The sequence below is a fragment of the Fundulus heteroclitus genome, chromosome 7, assembly GCF_011125445.2.
Source record: "Fundulus heteroclitus isolate FHET01 chromosome 7, MU-UCD_Fhet_4.1, whole genome shotgun sequence".
Classification (NCBI taxonomy): Eukaryota; Metazoa; Chordata; class Actinopteri; order Cyprinodontiformes; family Fundulidae; genus Fundulus; species Fundulus heteroclitus.
In genome coordinates this window covers 34551467-34573730 of record NC_046367.1, presented here as the reverse complement: position 1 = coordinate 34573730, position 22264 = coordinate 34551467, and the positions used below count along the sequence as shown (strand labels likewise).

The window sequence follows — 22264 nt, the reverse complement described above, 5'->3', positions numbered from 1 at the left end:
AAGAATTCAGATGGAAACACGTATATGCCATATTAATGCACCCGGTAAGATAACGTTATGCGTGTAAAATATGATGTCCGGACAATTTTAGCATTACGCAGGCTTCCTTTTGATGTGTTATATGGCAGTGCACATTGCTAGACTTTTGAGTACTTGCTACCTCATTTGGATTCTGTTGTATGGGTTTTAGGAAACCGTGTTGGTAATATAAAGAAAATAAAACAAATTGGTTTCATCATAAGCAGGCAGACATCTATATAGTATCACTCTACTTTCAAAACAAGTTAGAAATGCTTGAAATAGAATCCCTTGCAAAAAACATTTATATACAATTAACTTTTTCACATTTTGTCATGTTACATCAACAAGCATAAAAAAAAAAAAAAATAGTGCATAAATATAGGGTGGAATGAAAATTATGGTTTACATAAGTTAAAATCTAAAAAGTAGGGCATGCATTTGTCTTCCACCCCTTTACTCTGATATCCCCAAATATAATACTGGGAGTTCAGCTGTTCGGCCTCAGAGATTACTTGGAGAATTTTAGTAAACAAACAGCATCCTGAATACTGAGTAACACACCAGACATGTCAGGAATAAAGTTCTGGAGAAATCTAAAGCAGGGTTTTATTATTAAACCAATACTCAAAGTTTTAAACATCTCATTGAGATGTTCGATCGATCTTCTAATAAAATAGAAGGACTATGGGGGCACGACGGCAAATCTTCCAAGACATTGCCATCCACCTAAACTGACAGACAAGCCAAGGAGAGGAATGAGCAATGAAGCAGCTTGGCCTTCATGGGAGAATGCAAAGACGGAAACCATTGTTGAATGTAACCCACAAGAAGCCCCACTCAATACAAAAGGGACACGGCAAACATTGAGAAGAAGGTGCTCTGAATTTAACCTTTTAACCTATTTCCCGAAATGCCATGTCAGGCCAAAAACCTATTAACCACACCACTCAGAATTCTGTGGGGATGATTTACTTTATCAGGGACACAAGTTACAGTTACTGGGAAGATGAAAGTAGATAACCATAGATGTAGAATTGAGACTAGGATGGAAGTTCACCTTCAAGCAGGACAATTACCACAAACATACAACCAAAGGTACAATGAAATGGTTTAGATTAGAGATACTCGTGTTACAATGACCAAGTCAAAGTCAAGGCCTAAATCCCAGAGAGAAGCGGCGGCAAAATTTCATGAAGATGAGCTATTTTTCAAAGTGAAAGGTGGTTCTACACGGGCGGATGGGGAGGGATGATGAACAAATCCATGCCACGCTTTCTGATTAATAATTCAAACAAATCTTGACTTCCGTTCACAGCACCACTAAGCAATGCCTTGTTTTGGTCTATCACACAAATACTGCCTGTAAAATTGACGACGACTTGCTGTTGTAGTGTTTTTAAATGTAGAGAAGCTCAAGGGGTTTAAAAAAAACAACAACTTTCCTTTACTAACTGGTTTATTTCTAAATATATGAGGTGTTGTACATGGAAGCACAGAGCCATCTTTACCTGGTTCTTTAAATCCAGTTTAGGGCATGGGCGTCCACCATTAAAGGCCTTCTCCCTGAGCCACTTAGACCTGGTTTTCAGCCCACTGCCACAGGAGGAACTGCATGCTGACCAAGAAGACCATTCGCTGAGCTTACAGTCGAGGGGGCAAGGGATATGACAAACCTCTACGATGTAGCCTAAAATTGAAGATTGGGAAAAAAAGGAGGCCTGATTTAGAACAAGGAATGAAAAACAAACAAGGCAGGAAGGAAGGAAGGACAATGATTAGACAGAGGGGTAGGGAAGTCTGAAAATTGCATGGAAAACAAAAGTTTTTCAATGCAATTTGTTTTTCTTTTTCAAAATAATACAGATCTGAAAATACTGAAATCTATTCCCATCTTTTTTCCAAACTGTGTAGAAACCCCGATGGCTGCAAAGGCAAACATGAACTCTTTCCAGAAACAGTAAGTTCAACCAACTGTTTGCCTTAAAATTGCACTGTTGGAACTAGCAGGCCCTGACACAGTCTGGTTTGTTTGGAAACGATTTAGCCAGACTTTATTGTCATTCAACTGCACATTCACAATGCACATTTGAGCAAAATTTCATGACAAGGCTCCGAGTAAAAACGCAAGACAAAAGAAAAACATCATAAATATACACATTTGTCCTTTGTCAGGAATATAGTGATTGCAGACGTTGAAGTTGGAAAACTTTAGATGAAAGTCAATAATAGTTAATATTTTGTTTTTTAAATTAGTTATACCTGAGTCTGTGCAGAGTGTGGGGTTAATCAGGTGTCCCCGCTGGTCAATGCAGGCCACAGCTCTATAACGAAGACCCTGGCCACACTCCTTTACCTCCCGGTGCCTCATCCAGCCCTGCAGCGACTTGAAAACTGGAGGGTTCGGAAGGATGCACGCAGACCAATTCCCAAAAGGCTGAGACAAGAACTGATTACAGGGACAAGTCTCGTTCTCTTCCAACGGGTACCAGTCCTCGTTCAGGCAACGCTCCTTCTTTTTGCTACGGCCTAAGCAGAAGAGAGACAAAGCAATGAAAAGTTAAGACAACAGGAGCGAAGTTCAACTTTGAACGGAGAAAAAAAAACATTGACCCTTGTAGAAAGAGGGGTGTAATGCTCTGGATGCATAGTTTATTTTTCGAGTTAGCAGACATTGATAGGGAGCCAACAAACCCCGATTTTCAATTGAGATAAGCACTTGAATGAAATTAAATATTTATAACAATTTGAACTACAACAACTTGTGTTGCGGATTTATTTATACTCATGCATACTTAATCTTACACAGTTGGCAGGTGAGGAGACTAGAATACACATACTGGGGGTGAATTATGATTTTAAAATATTACCATTGTGGGAATCATCTGTGCACATACAATTCCACTGCTTCTATTTAATATTTCCACTAAGTCAATTGAAGCAAGCTGTATTTAATTCGGATTTAGCCAATACAATCACATATTTAGCCAATACAATCAACTTCTTCAGCTGACTCTGAGAGAAAGTGGAACACTTTGCTACTACAGCTACTTCATCACTTTCTCAAACTACACCAAGATTTAAACCACATCTGAAAGTCACATATCCATCAAAATGTTCCAGGCGCACAGGAGCAAGAGTGACTTTATGCTGACATTGTTAAGAAATTTGCATGAAGCACAAGGAAGCACAGTGACGTTCGCATCTTAAATAAAACATTTACTGAGATTTGTTTGAGTAAATCACCCTGACTGTCAAATGGCCATCAAGACATCCAAAATATTTGAATATTTCTGGTTTATAATAGACATTTGAGTGTCAGTGTGCTTACTGTTCTTTCTATGAGAGTAAAAAAAGTGATTTTTAGCAATACAAAAAGAAATGTTGCAAAGAAAGATGTTTCCCAGTTTATTCAATGAGCAACTTTATTGCAGTTTGTAACACCTGAAACTTTATTTTCTTCAAAGGGAAGTGGAATAAATGAATTTGAAATCAATTTAAAGTGCATCGTAATCAGTTGAAAGAAGGCATGTTTCCCTTCTAGGTGATCCCTAGATATCCTCAGGGAACAACTGGTGCTGCTTGGAAGCATTTTAAATCAAAATTTTCAATTTTTGTACATGTTTATGTTGTATGACAACAGTAGAGAGAGCTGAACATGTAGCAATATAAAGAATTGCTTGTTTATTTGCATTTGATTTTTCATGTAAATATTTACATGAAAAATATTTACTTTACAAAATGGGTATCATGTTCAACATGTGACCAATTTTACAGTAAGCGAAATCAAGAATACTGACATATTCAATAAATCATAATAGGTACTATGGAAAAGTTCATTTATTTCAGTAACTCAATTCACTAAGGGAAACACATTATATAGAATAACAGTGACTGATGATGTTGTAAAGCTTTTATTTCATTAAATTACATTTTTGTCCACCTCCAGCTAATACAAAAAGCATATAACCATTTTTGGAAATTACATTTTACAAATTACAAATTAGACTAGAAAAGTTACTAATATATCAGTATGTGTGTAAATAATCTATATAATATAGTACAGTGAAAAAGCTTTGGCTCCCCTACAGAGAGATGTGTATCATCAAACAATTTTTTTTCATTTTTGAAATGTTTTAACTATTATATCCTATGTTAGATAAACATTCGATGTAATGGGACGCACACCTTACAAAACCTTCTACTTTTGTCTCAGTCTACAAAATATTTTCATGGAGATTATCAAGATGTTTTTATTTTTGGATTTAAATGAAAAGCAGTGGATGGTCAGCAGTGCTTTTCACCTTGGAACTCTATTATGTCTGTATTTTAATGTTGAATCAGGAATACTGACCATAACTGTGACCTGTTGTGCGTTAGATGTTGTTTTTGGCCCTTCTGTGACCCCCTGGATGAGTTGTTGATGTGAACCCTTGGAATAAATTTGGTTCACTGACCAATGACGTTCCAAACTGATCCAGTGAGTGGTAAGAGAAGTTGAAACCAAATAAAACTGGTTAATCACAATTCATTCATAATTTAACAGTGAGGGGACAGCTATATTTTCACAGAGGGCCAGGTTGTTTTGGGATGTTTTTCTATAATACATGGTAATTACCCTGGTGATAGTCAAGGTAATAACTCACATTATCAGTGCCTAATTTATACATTTAGACAGTGATCTAAAACATTTTAGTGTGACAAAAAAAACAAAAACATAAGTAATCAGAAAGGGGGCACACACATCTGCTCCGTATATGAGTTTCAATTGTTATATTATATAAAACATATGCTAATAAATTGAGTTAAACTCTCTAAAAACAATCTATCTATCTATCTATCTATCTAATTATGAATAACACAAACATACATTATAAAATGTGCACATTAATTAGAAATATGATTTTCTATTTATAATCACATGTATTGACTAGTTTTCCCATAAATTTAATCTGATTAATAAAATGTTGTTGTTTAATTTTGCCAGAGTAAAGTTATTAATAGATTTATGTATCTAGCCATTTCTATATAGTACATCTGTAGATACTGTAATCTTAATTTTTCTCATACTATCCATAAAAGTGTGTTTTTGAGTGTTAGACTGTTGATACAAATGTCAGTCTAATAACATTAGTTTCAAGAGTTGTTACTAAAAGTCCTCATCAGTCACCAACAGTCTTCTGAACTGGATGACCTACTGAGGGCACATTTAAATCATTCAACTCTTTCAAGAAATAATTATATTTTAACTCTCAAGCGTTTAAATAAAAAAAAATGAAAATATTAAATTGGTTTTCACTGCAGTCAGCAGTGAAACCCATTGAGAGCACTTAAAGTATAGTTACAGTGCCTTACAAAAGTACCCCCCACCCCCCTTTGCATTTAATGTTTAATTTAAATGTTTTTCGATCTTGTTTTATGTGATGGAGCTGCACAAAATAGTTTAAGTTGGCGAAGCAAAATTAGAAAAGATATCAACTGAAAAAAACAACTTTGTTGTTAAAGGCACCTCTCATCTCACTAAAGGTCAGCGAGCAAGAAAAAATAGTAATTATAAAACAATATAAAAACAACCAAACCCAAGTCGCATATTAGTGAAATGAAGTCCACCTGTGTGCAATCCGTCAGTAGAAACACGTGTTATCTGAAAGGCCCCAGAGGCTGCACCTCCAGTAAGCAAGAGACATCACACCATGAGACCAGGAGATCTTCCCGGAGCACAATCAATCCATCATCTTCAAACGAAAGCACATGGTACCACAACAAACCTGCCAAAAGAGGGCTGCCCACCAGAACTCACACACCGAGGAAGGAGGACATTATTCAGAGAGGCAGAACACAGACCAAAGGTAACCCTGAATGAGTTGCAGAGTCCCACGGCAGAGGAGGATCCGTCCATAGGACCACAATGAGCCGTACACTCCATAGAGTAGGGCTTTATGGGAGATAACTCAATCATTCAGTTTGCAAAGCAGTTACAACAGATCAAGGTATCAATCAGGAAAAAGGATCAGTTTGACCCAGAACCAGAATCCCTCACAATCTGAGACAATTGCAGCACAATCTGGAGAATTGCAGAGGCTTTCTTAGGCAGAATAGGGCAAAAATGGGCAAATATTTTGAAATCAGGATTTACAATGCAGACTCCAAATGAAAGAAATGAATGCTGAAGTTAAATAAAAAGATGAATCAAGTTTTAGTTTAATCGTGTGTGTACTCCTGTACCTAGTTTGTGGCAGTTTTAAAGACTTATCCCTATCACAGTGTGTTTTCAGGTGAACTGTGCATGATATATCTCACATTAAAGGTCAAAAAGTTCTGAAATGAAATATCACCGCCACAAGGAACTGTCCTCTCACCCTCTTTTTGCACAGAAACCAGTCACCTTCATAAGTTTTTTCACGACTCTGCCATAGTTGGATGCGTAACTTATGCGGATGAGTACTGGGGCTGCTGCAGACAACTTGGCCACATGGTGTGAACAGAACCACCTATAGCTCCCTGTGCCAAAGACAAAGAGACTGGTTGTGGATCTGAGGAGGAACAAGGCAGCGGTGATCATTGTTATTATACCCACTATACATGCTCCAAAAAATAAAAATAAATTGTTAGCCGTGTTCTGCTTTATTCTAAAGTGTGTTTGATGCAAATAAATGTTCCTATAGACCTGTTGTTTGGCTGCATGTAGAATCCTACAGAAGAAAACCCACAAAACTGCACACAGATGAAAGATATGTTGGTTTATATATAATAAATATTCTTCCTCCAGTGACACGCTAGGGCTGTAGGGCATTTAAAAAAAACTCATCTGTCAACTCCTCTTCATGTACTTGTCAATATTAAGCTAATAATTGATTTGACGAATGCACTGCCCTCTAGACATGGTTTTAAGTCACAGCGCAGCAAGCAACAAAATTATGCAACTGACTCAATTAGATGTTGAAGGACAAAATATTTTTTGCTATGGAGCCATTTGTTCATCATCCTGTAATTCTACATTGTCATGGCGCTGTCCCAAAACACCCCCCCCCCGGCAATAAATAAAATTAAATACCAAAGCTAAATAACACAAGCTAAAAAGTAACAATTAACTAAATAAATAAACTGAAATTAAAGATTTATGTGTCTTTGCTTAAAATAAAAATGTTGATTGTAATTTGATTAAAATTGTCCTTATTCCAAAATATACCAGTGTGGTCAGTAAAAAACTATAACTAAACAAAATGTGTGTTCCTCTGTTTTGATAACACTTATTAATCAAGACAGCTGGAACCTTTAGGAGAGTATGTGAGGCAGCAACACAAGATGACTAATACAACTATTTGAATTTCATTGTAAGCCTGGCATGAATGTTTGGTGGAAATCATGTAAACCTTACATGCTAATGGTTTAAACAAGGCAGAAATCCTGTTTAGCAGAAGAAATGGAAGCTCATTTAAATACAATATTAAAATCCACAATATCTGTAAAAAGTAATAAATAAGAACTGTTGGCTTGGATAATAAAGAAGCCTTGGGTTAAAATCCGGCCTAGTCCATGGAGTGGTTGTCTTTCTGTAATTCGGCTTTTATCGACAGTCCAAAGCCATGAATGTTGGTTTGTTTGATGGCTCTAAATTGCCCTTAGGAGCGAGCGAGTGTCTGCTTGATTAACTGTCCTGTGTGTCTCTTATTTGTCCTCTGATGGACTGACAAACTGTTCAGGGTGTACCAATCCACTAGCCTCAGGGTCTGCAACCTTTACAATTCAAAGAGACATTTTGCCCTTAGTCCAGCTAAATAAAACGCGTTAGGAGCCATCAATGTCACATGACCTTTTGAAAAAAATATATATATATTTTTGGTATAAATACATAGACACACACTATTATTTTCTATATTTTTAGGTATTAAAATAAGAAAAAACATAAAGAGAGGATCAACATATTTTCTACTATGGGATGTTGATGTGGAACATTATGTAAAATAAGTCACATAGTTTCCAACTTAATGACAAGACGATTGGATCTGAAAATGTATGACTGATAGTCTTTGTGTTATTATGTTGTGGAAATGTAGTGCAAATCTTCTATGAAAACAACAAAAAAAACCTCATAAAACCTGCATTTGGTATTTGTTTGCGTAGTACTTAAATGCATTAGCTAGTTCTTTATCATTTTTAGCCAAGGGATTTTAGGAGATGAAATCCAAGAATCAAATCAGAAAACACGTGTTCTAATTATCATGATGCAGGTAAGTTTTCATTGACCGACATGTGGAAACAATCACTTTTATTAATCAAAATGTTGCCATTCAATGATTACTTCTTGTTCCCTGTAGTAATTGCTGGAAAAATCCCCCATTTCATTTAGAGCAAACATAGCAAGCTGATAAACTACAGCGTGTTTTAGACTGGGTTTTTTCCAGACTTATGCTGGAATCTGATGTAAAGAAAACACAGTTAAAAGATGACCAGGTCTTGAAACTGGCTTGTGACCAGAGATATATCATAATCTACTGATCCAGGTTACTTAAATCTCAGGGCACACTGCAAAACTTTCCCAATCTTTACAGATTTTGAAAAGACCAGGAGTTCACACTAACAGACTAGTTTCACCACTTTTCGTTTCACGACTGAAAGACTGAGGATCACACATTTCTGCGTCTGCTGAGGGATAACAGGCTTTCAGGATTTGTCAAATCCTCGCATCAAACTCGTGAGGGTGTCAGTTTGAAGGGTAAACAAACATATCAGTAGGTGGTGTTAATGGAACATATTCTCAGAATTTCGTCTATATTTCTGTTCCACTCCCTCATAAAATGAAAGTAATTTAATTTAAATACTTGATATTTATCTTACAAGTAAATTCCTTAAATAAAAATATGATTTGCATAGTTCTGACTGTGTTTTTCTTTATACTCATGTTGAAAGTTTAGAGCTGTTATTTATTCCATGAGACGTTAGTAGGTTTTGGATGGATTTTGATGTAGGGTTTATTCTAAAAATTATATTAATTCTATTTTAACAGATACCCACATCATTTTTGGATTGAATTGCATACACAACATTGTTTTTAGTTTATGATAAATAACTTGATTCTCATTATGAATTGTTTTGTTCAGAAATGTGAACTCCTTAAATTAAGCCCAAAGTCAACCAATTTACATTTTTTTTTTTGTGGTTGACTGCAACATCTTCATGTTCAAATGATAATTTATGTTTGTAATGATAATTTATTGCCTACTAGTGATACATTTTGTAGCATCTTTTTTCTTCTTTTTTTAGTACTACGGGATTGTAATTAGTTGGCTGATTATACATTTTTGTTTATAATGTAAAGTTACTGATGAAGTTTTGAAGAAACAAGAATAAAATCATCTTGCAAGTGATGTCATGTCCGCCCCTTTAGTTTTTCATTGGCTGTTGGTAACATTAGATTGTAGTTGGGTCAGTAATCAGTTCACAGTATCCAACTGTGTCCAAATTCAGCACAAAGAAGTCAAACTTGTTTGTTTGACTAAGACTGAGGTCAGGTCAGCTCCCTCTCCACACTTTCAGAATGTTGTCTTAACCCATTACACACCAACAGATTTTGTGCCAACTCACTGGAGACTAGTGCAGGCTAATCCTGACTGAAAATTCTAAACAATGTTATATTTTGTGTGAAGTCAAAACTAACTTAGCATATGATAATTTTGCAAGAAATAACCTCCATTACTACAAGTAAGCTAACAGCAGTTAGCTTACTTTTTTATTTGTTATTAAGAATAAATTTTTAATGACTCAGAATTCTGCAGTTTCGCCTTTAGATTCTTCCAGGAAAAAAAAGATTGTGTCCAAACTGGTGTTTCTGCAAGCAATAAAACACTTGCAACAAGAAAAGCTTAAGTTAGGTCAGATCAACTATAAGGTTTTGAGTGTACAACTCTATCATATGGTTCTGAAAATATATCTGACTTGACTTGATACATACAGCTACAGTCATCCAACTTGCATCTTTATATAGCTAAGGAGGTTTTATATGGAAAGCTTCGCTGAAGTGCTAGGCTAATGCTAACATGTTTAGGTATGACTCAATCATTTGTGTCATATTTCAGTAAATTTCCAGGAAATTGTGGGCATTCAGAATTCACAAAAAAGTGAACACTGTGTCACTCATGTAAAATCATCTGAGCATCATTAACTTAGCATTCGCTTTGAGCATGGTGCAGGACAGAGATGGTCCAATGACACAGACAGAATAGGAGCTGCAGTAGCTAACAAAGGCTATGAAGGTCATTTTTAAAAGTTTAAAAACCCTTCTAAATTTTTTGAAGCTGTCCACATGAACACAGTTCTTAAAAAGGACTCTTATACCATAAACTGTTATACGTCGTTTAAAAAGGCCCTCCTTGGGACCCTGACCCAATACTTGATCAAGAGATCAAGATACTCCCGTACCGGTTTCACAAATCCAAAGAACACAAATCACTGTAACTTTACAATATGCAAAGCTCTAAAAAAAATAAAGCCTCACTTGACCTCCAGCTTTGCTTTAACATCCAAACTGTTTTCTGTATTGCTTGAAATGGAAACAGATTAAACATTAACTGCTTCGCAAAGAATGAACAGATGGCATCACATTGTTTGCTTGCTGATACAGTGTTGAAACGGGGATTGTTATGGACCGGCTGTGGGGTCAAACAGAATATCAAATATCAATTAAGAATCAAATAGTGAAGGCTTTAATGAATTTTAATCCCTACAGAACATGCTAATTACAACGTGACAATCAAAGTAATTTGTGTACTGTAAAATTAAGTTGTTTGCAATTCCTTGGCCTGCTCTAGGTGGAGAGAGCAGATGTGTTAAACAGTAAACTGTTTTATATTTTTATAAAATATATAAGGAGATGAACTCCTGCTCCTTTGATGCAGCCGTATTTGTTTCATATGACCAGGGTGTTCTCGTCCTCTTGAGTTTGCAGTCGCTGAGCTGCCCATCTGTTTCTGAAGTAGTTCTGATTGCAAACATTCCTTCCAGAGTGAGAATCCACTGCTGTCACACCGCAATCCACTAACAATCTGTTCAATCTACACCACTGCTGGTGGTTGATTGAAAAGTGCCAGGCTGACATTACTTCACTTCAACGAGGACGTCGCCAGCAGCCGTGATACTTCAGGCATCGCAGTCAGTCGGCATTTTAAAATGCCATTTCTAGCTCATTTGGAAACCATGTGTATCATTTCTTTCTAAAATTACTAAGATTTGTTCAACTAATGTACCATTTACACCTGGAGTTGTGCAGACCTCGTTCTGTTTAACCTTGCCAGCTGAGCGTTGAACCATCTGTGAAAGGAAGAAATTGAACTAATTTTGGAAGATTAAACCAAAGGGCAAACCACCTTAAAAGGAATTTACACTGGGTAATGTGACAAATCTGACAAAAAAAATCTTAAATTAATAAAGCTAAACTGCTTTTTGAAATACACTGCTGATGAGTTTGTTTTTATTATGACTTTTTTATATCAAGCAGTAATGTATAGATGTAATTTAAAATATATGTATTGTTTACTGATTGGATGATGAGTCAATCTTGTTCGATTATATTAAAACTACAAATATTTTTTTATTACTACACCAGGCAAATAAATAATGACTTATTGGTGGGAACATTTCAGCTGAAGCAAATGTGAAGAGACAGTTGTTCCAGAGATTAAGAGAGGGCATGTTGAGGGCATTTTCCAACAACACAATCAATATATTTGTCTCGTAGATAATTAAGCCAATAAAGCTTCTCATTAGTGTCTATGTACATCCTTAGTCATATCAGTAAAGGTTATACCCAGGTGCTTTAAATAGAAGCCTTCTTACCTCTAATTTGCATGACTACTTTGGCTCTAACTGATTGGTTGCCATTTATTCAGTGAATCCATTCTGTCCCTTCAACACCCAGCTGGTTGCAACATATGGCCATTCATACTGAGCCTGCTTCAGATAGACCTTTCCTCCTGGTCAAAGGGAGTTGCTCCTCTCCATTGCTACCACAATGCTGGTCAGAATGACAGATTGCTGCAAAGACAATGACTCTATGTAACTAGCTGTGCTTCCATAGCTGACTTTTTTGTGTTTTGATTTCACAGCTTATTTTACATCTATTTTTATTTTTAATTGGAAAACAACAGTGTAAAGTTTTAGAACCTTAAAAATGCTGTGATTTCTTTTTTGTTTAGGCCTTTGAGCTCATTATGCAACTAACTAATTTTGACTTTATTGCAATCCGTTTTAGGTTAGGGTAATTTCATTAGACAGCATGCGATCGGATCTAAACTGATTGAAACACAAAAATGGGATTGATTTGATTTGGATTTGGACTCACCTAAATGATTTCCCTGGTATCAGTTAGATCTGTTTTTCTTGTAAATAAGACGTTGAGTCTGAGACTTGTATCACATTAAAGTCACATAAACAAAGACTACAGTCTTTGCTTGGACCCATGCTGTAAAGACCTGGGGTCTCATTTATAAAGCTTGTGTACACACAAAATGAGGTCTAACTATTGTGTGCATCACTTTTCACACAAAGGCAATGACCTATAAAGAAAAACTTAATGTCAGAACATGCAGTCCCTCATGCAAGCTCACCCAGGCGTAAGCTCATTTTGAAGACAGGGGAAATTGGCGACAAATATGGTAAAGTGGTGAATTCCAGCCACACTGTATCATGATTCCTATCAGACGTTCAATTTCTCTCCATATCAGACTCCAATCATAGATTGACTTTATCACAAACATTCAAAACTGCGGTGTAATTCAGGTCTGTGCCGGTGACCCATAACTATAAAGACTTTTCAAATGAATAAAAAACTTAAATCTGAAATTAAAGCCCGCACAACAATTCATCAGTTTTCTACCATCAGATACCTCTCCCTACCACAGGTCAACACATGAATTGTGACAAGGTAATGCAATCACACTGATTGCTATAAACATTTAATTACTGTGGTGCATTCAACTATAACATACAGGGAACAGAGGCTCCCCTCAAGTGCTGGCTCCTAACCCCCTCTCCAAACCCCAGAGTGCAGAGGAGGTGATACCGACTCTTCATATTTGGGGGAGAATCCCCCATTTCTCCTGGCCCCCTTCCTCCTCAGATGTACGACCCAGGGGTGAATGTAGCCTGTGGACCTTTGCCGCATATCTTCCCCTCTCTCTCAGCCCCCTTCCAGTCAGCCTTCTTTCATTAAAGCAGCACTGTGTAACTTTTAGCCATTAGGGTGCACTGTTACTTTTAGTTACAGCTGAAGGCCACTGGCAACATTGCACTTTTGCAAAATCAAACAGTCTTTTGGAATATGATAGCAGACCACTTTGGACCAGAAGACTGAGACGTCATTTAGTTACTTGTAAAGACAAGGCTGCATTCACCCTTCTAGAGTATCGTCGGAGTCTCTAAATAAAACAGGGAGAGGGAGAGGACGAGGTAGAGGCAGGGGGAGAGGGAGGGGGAGCTCCAGGAGCCGTGGAAGAGACCACCATAAAATGGCGCCCTAGGTCACATGACCCATTCAGAGCCTGATCCGCACCTCTCAAGTTACATAGGCAAGTTTTTGAGAAGGGCGGCCTGCATTGAGCATCAATATATGGCAAGTGCTGTACATTTACCTGATAATCATTTGATATATCTCAAATTAGACTAATACTTGGTTTAAAACTTACACAGTGCTGCTTTAAAGGCTACTAGTGCTACAAAAAATACATAAAGTAAGATCCGGATGCACGGTCCCTTCCGAGACAAAAGCTTCAACAGGGAGCGAGATTCCGTGAGGATGTCATGCAACATTTAAGACGGCAATAGGGTTTACTTTATTTTTAATGTGGACAACATATGAGCTTTTACTTCACCTTTAATAAAAGCCTCTGAAAGATTTTATTTTTTATTTTTTTTTTTTACAGTCTCCTTGTTCTTTTTCTCTGTAATTGCTATTGTTAGCCAGGTCAAGCCAAGCCAGCTTTCAAAAGAGCACAGCTGTCAAAAGCGCTCAACAGATGTGCAGCATCAAAAACATAAATACATAAAACACATAAAATATGTTATAAGTAACTTGAATAAAATAGATAAAGTCAGCTGTGACTTGCCGTGTCAAAGCTAAAGAGAAAACGTGCATTGTCAGAGCACATTTAAAAATAGACAGTGAAGAGGTCTGTCTGGTGTGAAATGGCAATAAGTTCCAAAGCCTTAGAGCTGCCACAGAAAAAGCTCTATCCCATCTGAGCTTCCGCCGCATCCTCAGCACATTCAGGAGAAACTGGTCTGCTGAACTGAGTAGGCGGGAAGGGCAATGTAATTGCAAAAAGCTCAGAAAGGTAGGGAAGGCCAGAACATTTAAAGATTTAAGAGAAAAATAAAAGAATCTTAAAATGAACCCTAAACCAAACAGGCAATCAGTGTGATGACGCAAAGACAGGGGTTTTGTGACCCTTCTTTCATGTACCAGTTAAACCGCTCCGCTCATATGTCAAAAACATTGCTGTTAGATTACTTGGCTACTTTAGTAGTCCTGGGGTTATGAGTGTGTATGTGACTAGGTGTTTATCACATGTTTCTACTGTCTAGGCTGTAGCCTGCTTCAAGCCCAATGACAGATGGAGATAGATAGGCACCCGTCCCCCATTCTCCAGTGGCAATTAAATATTTTATGCGTCCTTTTATAAATGAAAGATAATAAATATTTCCCTTCATAGTCAAACAGAGGAGATATGTGTCTTTGCATTTAACCCGCTCCTTATGCTGGGTAGCCTGATTTTAGCCTCAGATCTTCCCCTTCCGACATGCTCCAATTATCAGCATAGATCCTAAGATAATCTTATGAGATATTCCTGTGTGGCGTTTTTAAAAGTAGGGATGGGTACTGAAATCTTTTATAGCTGGTCCACGCGCTGGTTTGTAGTTCTGCTACTTTACTGGATGCATTCCCTCAGCGGAGCGTTGCGTAAATTAAACTGTCTAAATTTTATTCCAACTTGCTTTTATTCTGTTTTTATTTTCCAATGTTTTAGTCATGTAAAGCACATTGCGTTGTCCTTGTGCTGAAATGTGCAAGACAAATAAATTTACCTTGCCTTGCCTTGAAAGTGAGAGGACTCAAACCTGGCTTAGATGTATTATTAGCCTGCGTTTACAAAGCTGGATGTTAAATGTAGGCTGATGCTAACAAATGTACATAAACACAATGGACAAACACGAAAATGTCAATATAAAAAATGTCAATATTCAAAGTCGTACCGACTAGTAATAGAATGTAAATCTGCACTCTAATATTAATAACTTAACAAAATTATTTTAGCCTGCTAAATTATAAATGGTGACATAATTTAAATATTATAACGGAAATCTAATTGCCACCATAGTATTTCTGCTTGACTTCTTAGAAATTACCAGTCAACCATTTTTCAGTTGTAGTTAAAGAAGTGGCAAACCGCTCAGCATCCATCGGTGTCTCAAGCATTTTAACTTTGTTGTTAAGAGCAAATTGAAGCTTGGCTGAAAACCGTAAGGTGCACGTTGCGCCGGCTTCCGTCAGCTTCTTCCTCATACTGTTAAAGGCCTGCCTTTGAGAGGATACTGCCACCATGTAGTCTGGAAAGATCAAGACATTTCTCCCCTTGTAGGGGAGCGGAGCGTGTTGTCTGCTGAGCCTAAAGATGTTGGCCACATCACGATCCTTGTGGAGTTCAGCTATAATAATATCCAGTGGTTCATCATCTCAAGGCTTGGACTTGAGGCTGCGATGAACACAATTCATTTTGATGGGCTTGGTGTTATTTGGCTCAAGACGCCTGGATGAATTGATAGAGACAAACTCTGTGGGGTTACCCTTATCTTCTTCCACAATCCTAATTTTGAGCTTGCAAGAGCGACCCTCCAAATCATTTAGCTTAGCTTTGAGCAGGCTATTAGCCACCTGTAGCTCACCGCACGTAGTTTACAATGCTGTGGTGTGAGGCTCTGCACTGGAGAGCGCCTCATCATGCTGACTAAGTGTTGTTCAGTCTGACTGTGCTTATTCTGCAAGGCGAACAGATGTGTCTCTGTAGCTTGTGAAACTTTGGATAGCTCAACATTGCTTCTGTTGACTGTGGCTAACAGCATCATTGCTAGCACCAGCAGAGCTGGCTGAAGACGGCAAGTTTTGCCCCGCACCTTCGTCCTTGTTGTATCTCATAGTTGAAATTCATGCTGCCAGCGTCTCACAACAGTACACATGGTGGGTGAGCAAAAGAATCAGTAGTTTGTGTGGCGATAAAGTTATATAGCCTCAATAGAACACATCTACTCCATTACTGCACCCGAGAATCCCACCAGCCCCCTACAGATCGTTAGAAATCAAAAAAGGTTTGTCTAAAATTAAAAAAGTACACTATGTAGAGGACCCATAAGAAAAAAAGCACAACCATAAAATGAGATTGAATGTTAAAAACATAAATCCAGTTCAAGATGGTATATTGTCAACTGTGTCGGTAGTATTTCTAAATCCACCTATTCCACCATAATTTACATAAGGCACTTAGCAGTTTATTCTGACAAAGAGGACTCAGAGCAATTGTAAACAGCTCCAGTGTTGGATAGGCTAGTTAAACCATTTATCTGCAGTTAAGCTCTAACTCACACACACATCTAATCTCTGATCAGTGGGAGAGATAATTCCCATGGAATCTCTTTGCATTGTAACATATTTCAGGAGAATATGTCTACAAATCCCCAACAGTGTCCGAAAACAAAATATTCATGTCTGTATTTGTTTAGAAACATTCTCTGTACTGCCGGATTAGTTTAACATCAGCACAAGTCTGCATAATTAAAAATCAAACAGATACCTGGTTAGATTCAATAAATACCAGTATGAATTCAGATGAGGCTTGTTTGTCAAATTAAAATAGCAAAATAGCAGGTATAAAGCATACGTTTGGTAATCCCACATTTCTTTCTTTCTTTTTTTTATTTGATCTGATGTTATGTTCTAATCTTAATTCTTTTCATTAGCTGTAAGCAAAATAAAAACAAAATCATCATGATTACCAGAAAGAAAGGCTTCAAAACATCCATCTTTGGGTAATTAATCTACATAATGCGTTTAATTTTGTTAACAGAGCTAGGGAAATAAATCAACTTTACAATCACTTTCTAAATTACTCAACATGACTGCAAAGATTTTTAATATTTAAGATCTCTATGATTTGTATTAAACCAAACAGACATACAGATATCATGTTTATTTTTAGCGGTTTCCTAAAAACAACAACACAAACAATTTAGATTATGAGAGCACTTGACTGTGTGACATAACTAAAGGGGAACTATTCATGTTTCATGAAAAATACTTTGTAAACTTTAGGTTTCCCTACTATAAAATCCAAGCCTTTGTTTTCCCTATAATGGTGAAATCTATTCAAAGTAACTATGTCAGCAGCATATCAATATCAGTTAAAGATTTAACACCCACACCCACCCCTTGTATTTAACAAGCAGTAAACCCTCCCCCCAGCGCTGCTACTAATTAGCATACATCAACTAATAACAAAATGGCATATCCATCATACATATAATGCAGTCCCACCTACAGACAGTCACAAGTTCATGTGATTTGCATAGCTTTAAACTTGGTAGAACTGAAGCTCTATAGGGTATCAGATTCTCAAGATGCAAATTTCTCCCAGAAAACCAGCATGTCCCCTGTGGACTCAGAAAAGGATCGTGTTACCCTAACAGACCTGAATATAGAGCCAGTGTCTAACAGATAAATGCACCACATACCTCTATTCATGCCAAATGTAATTTGTGGTTTTTAATTCCCCAAAGCTTAAAGTCGGTGGTATAGCGTCGAAACCACTAGGTACAAAGCCAGTGATTTATGTGTCTTTTAAGATATGTGGGAGAGCTGGCAGGTGAATGTGTCAGAGGCTGACAAAACACTGAGCCAGGGTGACTGTTCATTTTATGTTTTTTCCCCCCTTCTGCCTTCAGTCCAGGCCGGTTTGTTACACATATTGTGATTATAAGTAATATGGCATGTTTTCAGCTTCAACGCACACACCAGTAGTTACACAGTATACAAAATAGTGCTGCATATGTGGTGGATTACAAAACTGGAGGCTTGAAAATGTTATGCCATGATCAATCTATAGCTTTAAATATGTCACATAATGCTGATTTTATATGCTTGAAAATGTTATATCACAATTGTTTTGGGAAAAAAATTTGTTAACAATAGTATCAGTTACAATGTATTAAATATATGGTAAAAGAATTAACGCAAGAAAAGGAGTCCACAGCATAACTTAGTTTTCCTGCAGCCGTTCTAACTTTAAATACATATATTTTTTTTACACTGCCTATTCCCCCATTCAAAAATAGGCTGGGGGTTTTACTATAAAGTTGTTGCTATTGCTGAGTAAAGTGATTAAACAAAAAACAAGCAAACAAACAAAGAGAGCAGTTTTGTGATGTAGTTATTTTTTTAACCAAAAATGTTTTTCCCCTATGTAAAACACTGCAAATATTAATGGATATACATGTATCAGTAACAGTTTTATGTCCACTGAAGTACATTGACTTCAGGTGACATTCATGAAATTTAATAGCGACACACTGCAGCTGAACAGTCGTATTGTTAAACAGCTCTTTGGCTCTAAAATAATTTCCACTCTAGGTGCAAGGAATAAAGTCTGCATCAGGCTCAAGGAGGCTTTACAAAATAGATGAACTGTCTAAGCGTAGGCCTTAGTATGCTGCCAGCTTCTTTAACCACATACTGGAGCTTAACAAAAAAAAAAAAAAACTGAGCTCATTCGCTACCCATCAATCTCACTGACAGAGAAATTTAAGCAAGCAGTAAAGTTGGCATAATCAGTTGAAATGCTCAAAAGACCTTTTTTAACTGGTATAAGGAAATTAGCTTTAAAACAGATTCTTCCTAGAAAAAAAACCCACCAGAAAGCACGGTCTGATGTCATGGGTTAGTTTCTTAGAGCACTATGGAGGGAGAAATGGTATGTTTACTACAACCCCTCCAGCATTAGATTAAATATTCATGAGGACAAATAGTATCCAGTCTGGTCTGCAACCACAGCATGCAATTCATATTCTGCCATCTGCACCGAAATTGGGGGTTACAAGCTGTAAGGGAGCTAATTTTGACCTGACATTATACCACAGGGACAGTGTAAAGTTGTAGCAAAAAGGACCTGAATGACAGCAGGGACACAGTTGTGGCACACCGAAGTGTACAAGCTTTTGAGCATGTGAAGAATATGCTGCAATTAGTGCTGTCCAAGAAGATGCAAATAAATCCTGTCTGCTGGTGCCATGGCAAGATCGATAAGCATCAGGCTGTCCTAAGGCTGCCTTGAGGAAATAGCTGCACCCTCACACTCAACAGTCAGGCATGACAAAAGCGTTCGTTTTCTAAGCTTTTATTTATTTCCAAAGTCACTGTCAGCCATACAGTACCGATGAAACCATGTAGAAGGACCGCAAGAACGTTCGACCTCGGATGAAGATATGATTCTTCCAGGAGCAATGAATGAAGCAGCTTTTTTTTTTTTTGTATGGCATTAATGTCCTCACAACATGAAAAGTTAACGGAAAATCCTTACCTACGAGGGAACGCCTGCGAGTACGTGAGCTGCCGCATCCGGCACATTCAGAGAACTTGGACCAAGCAGTTAGGGTGCAGTCATCCTTGCATGGCACCCGGCACTCTCTAATCTGAGAGGGAAAGGGGCCAGCCCATTGCAGGCACTCTGTCATGTTGGCCGGCTCGCCGTCCTCTCCAGCACAACTGATTCCTGCAAAGGACACGGAGAGCGAATAGTTCCAATTACATGATGAGTAATATTCTCAGATTAGCTAGGACAAACTTTAGCAAAGCTTTTTCCAGGGAAATAAGCCCATGGTCCAGAGTTTATTGGGGCCCAAATATACATTTTTTTAAATAAAACGCTTTGGAAACATGACCTTTATGCATTTCCAAAGAAAATCAAAACTATATACATGTTAGGTGTTTTCATTTTTACGTAAAATTACACATTGCACAAGGGATGGGTACCTTTCAAATGTGAACCGATACAGTACCAATACCCGGTACCTGGGAATCGATACCGGCGCTTAACGGTACGTATTTTCGGTACTTGTTTGTGTTTATGTAGCAATATTAGTTTATTAGTCTCTACATTTTTCAATTTAATATATTTATTTCTCAATATATAAACATGTTTGGCTCTACAAAAGAACCTTATTAAATAACCTGTGAATCTTAATACGTCAATTGCCTGAATCCACACCACAAAAATACATTTTTACCAAAACAAGAGTTACCAGAGGCACACAGAGTGAACGAGGTGAATACAGGATTGAAGCTGTGTGTGAATAAAATTCAGGGACTTGTTTTAGTGCTACAGTTTCAGAGAAGAAAAAAACTACATCACAAATATATTTTATCCCGCTTTGTAAATAAGGGCAGAATACATTTGCAATGAAGGAACAGAGAGACTCTCCTCTCTGCTCTCTTTGCTCTGACTACAATCGAAAAAAAAAAGTTGCTGGATGTGTCTGAAAAGTCGCTAAATATGGCGAGAAACCTGGAAGTGACCAGGTGCTTCCTCTGATTAGAAGTATTCCCGACGCTGGGCTTTCACTGGAGCCAGATTTTCCAGCGCGTCCCAGCTATGCTTGCTGTGTTTATTGGGCGAGCGGCTGCGGACCTCATCACACTCTTGTGCGTGCCATGCTGTGTTCATGTTCAGCATGGAAAAATCACCCACTCTTCCACTCCCTCAGTGTCACAGTGACGTGTTTAGGTACCGAAACATGGAAATGTTTGATTTTATATGAATTGAAACCTGGAAGTACCGACGGGATTTAGTCAGTACCGATAAAAGTACAGAATTCAGTACCCATCCCTATATGGAACTATATTAAAAAAAATATGAAAACGCTTAAATAGAAACATGTAAATAGCTTTTACGGTACCACAGTGAGGAGATTCAGGGTGTAGAACCACCTCTAGACTAATCATTATTACATAGTAGTATTATATATATTATTCAGACTTTTGGAGGCTCTAGGTTTAATCAAATCTTTTCTTTTAATTTTATGAACATGTTTTGATTTGAAGTCACCTTTTGGAGTCCAGGCTTAAACCTGTGCACATAGCTAAAGGTTAGAGTGATGGCAAAGAGACTGTTCAACCTCAAACACTTAGAGCCAATACCAGAGATAAATCAGGAAGAGCCTAGAGGACACAAACTGGTGGAAACACACGAAAAGCTGGTTAGCATTTAGAGGTAGGGGTTCCTTTCTGCAAAGCCAATATTATAAAAAGAATGGTTGATTTTTGTAAAGGTTAGAAATAATGTTCGACATTTCATTTTTATTCATTATTTTTGAAAAGTGATACTTTTTTTTTAAAGATTTTTAAAATTATCTTTTGAGAAATGCTTTTTTCATTTCCTATCAGAGAGAAGAAAAAAAAAACTTCTTGTTTGGATACTTTTTTTTTTTCTTTTTTTTTTTTTTAAATCCAAATCTGCTGAAGGTCTGAATGATTTTGTGTTTAACTGCATTGGTAAGTAATTTGTTTTCCTTAATTTATTTATTTGACCAGATTAAACATTAACAACCTCAAGCTTTATAAATTGAGTTTTATCATACGTCATATTTCCTTTTAACCCACAGTGCTTAGAATACACATTTCAAGATGTTTATTGATCCCAGTTGTATTGAAATAAAAAGTGAAACATTTTCCTTGGTAAAAATAAATTAATGAGACTCTAAAATGGAAAATGGCTAATATTTTGGAACAAGAAAGGTCGAATCAATTAGAAAATGAATACATGTACGCATTATACATGCATTTTTTATTTATTTATTTTTTTTACAAATTGTAAGATTTGTACAAAATCTTAAAATGTTTGTAAGAAGTGAATCGAGCACCACATTTAACAGTCTCCAAACAGAAACATCAGAAATACAGTAAGCCTTAAATGAAGCAATAGTGTTCCACAGAGGCTAAAGAGCTGACTCTGTCAATAAGAAAGGAAAATACCTGTTAAAGCCACAAACTGAGTTGAATGAAGCATCTCTAAACCAAACCAGCAAATGCATCTAATGTACAGGACAGTAGAGGCCTCAGGACTTGGTATTTAGAAAAAGAGAGAAAAAAAACAATGTGGAGGAAATTGTCTTCTAATGCCTAAATGCCTCTGAGAATTCACTGATCTACAAA

At 37.1% G+C, this 22264-nt stretch overlaps 1 protein-coding gene across 3 annotated transcripts in view; it reads right to left on the bottom strand.

Moving 5' to 3' along the window:
• The window catches only part of thsd7ba (thrombospondin, type I, domain containing 7Ba), a 301550-nt gene that overhangs the window by 76148 nt on the left and 203138 nt on the right, over positions 1–22264 (bottom strand). For all 3 annotated transcript variants that reach the window (XM_036139542.1, XM_036139541.1, XM_036139543.1), the window contains exons 14-16: positions 19635–19826; positions 2281–2547; positions 1530–1708 (exon numbers count right to left, since the gene is read on the bottom strand). In XM_036139542.1, the coding sequence (XP_035995435.1) occupies positions 1530–1708; positions 2281–2547; positions 19635–19826 (638 nt within the window). The remainder of the gene's footprint in view (positions 1–1529; positions 1709–2280; positions 2548–19634; positions 19827–22264) is intronic.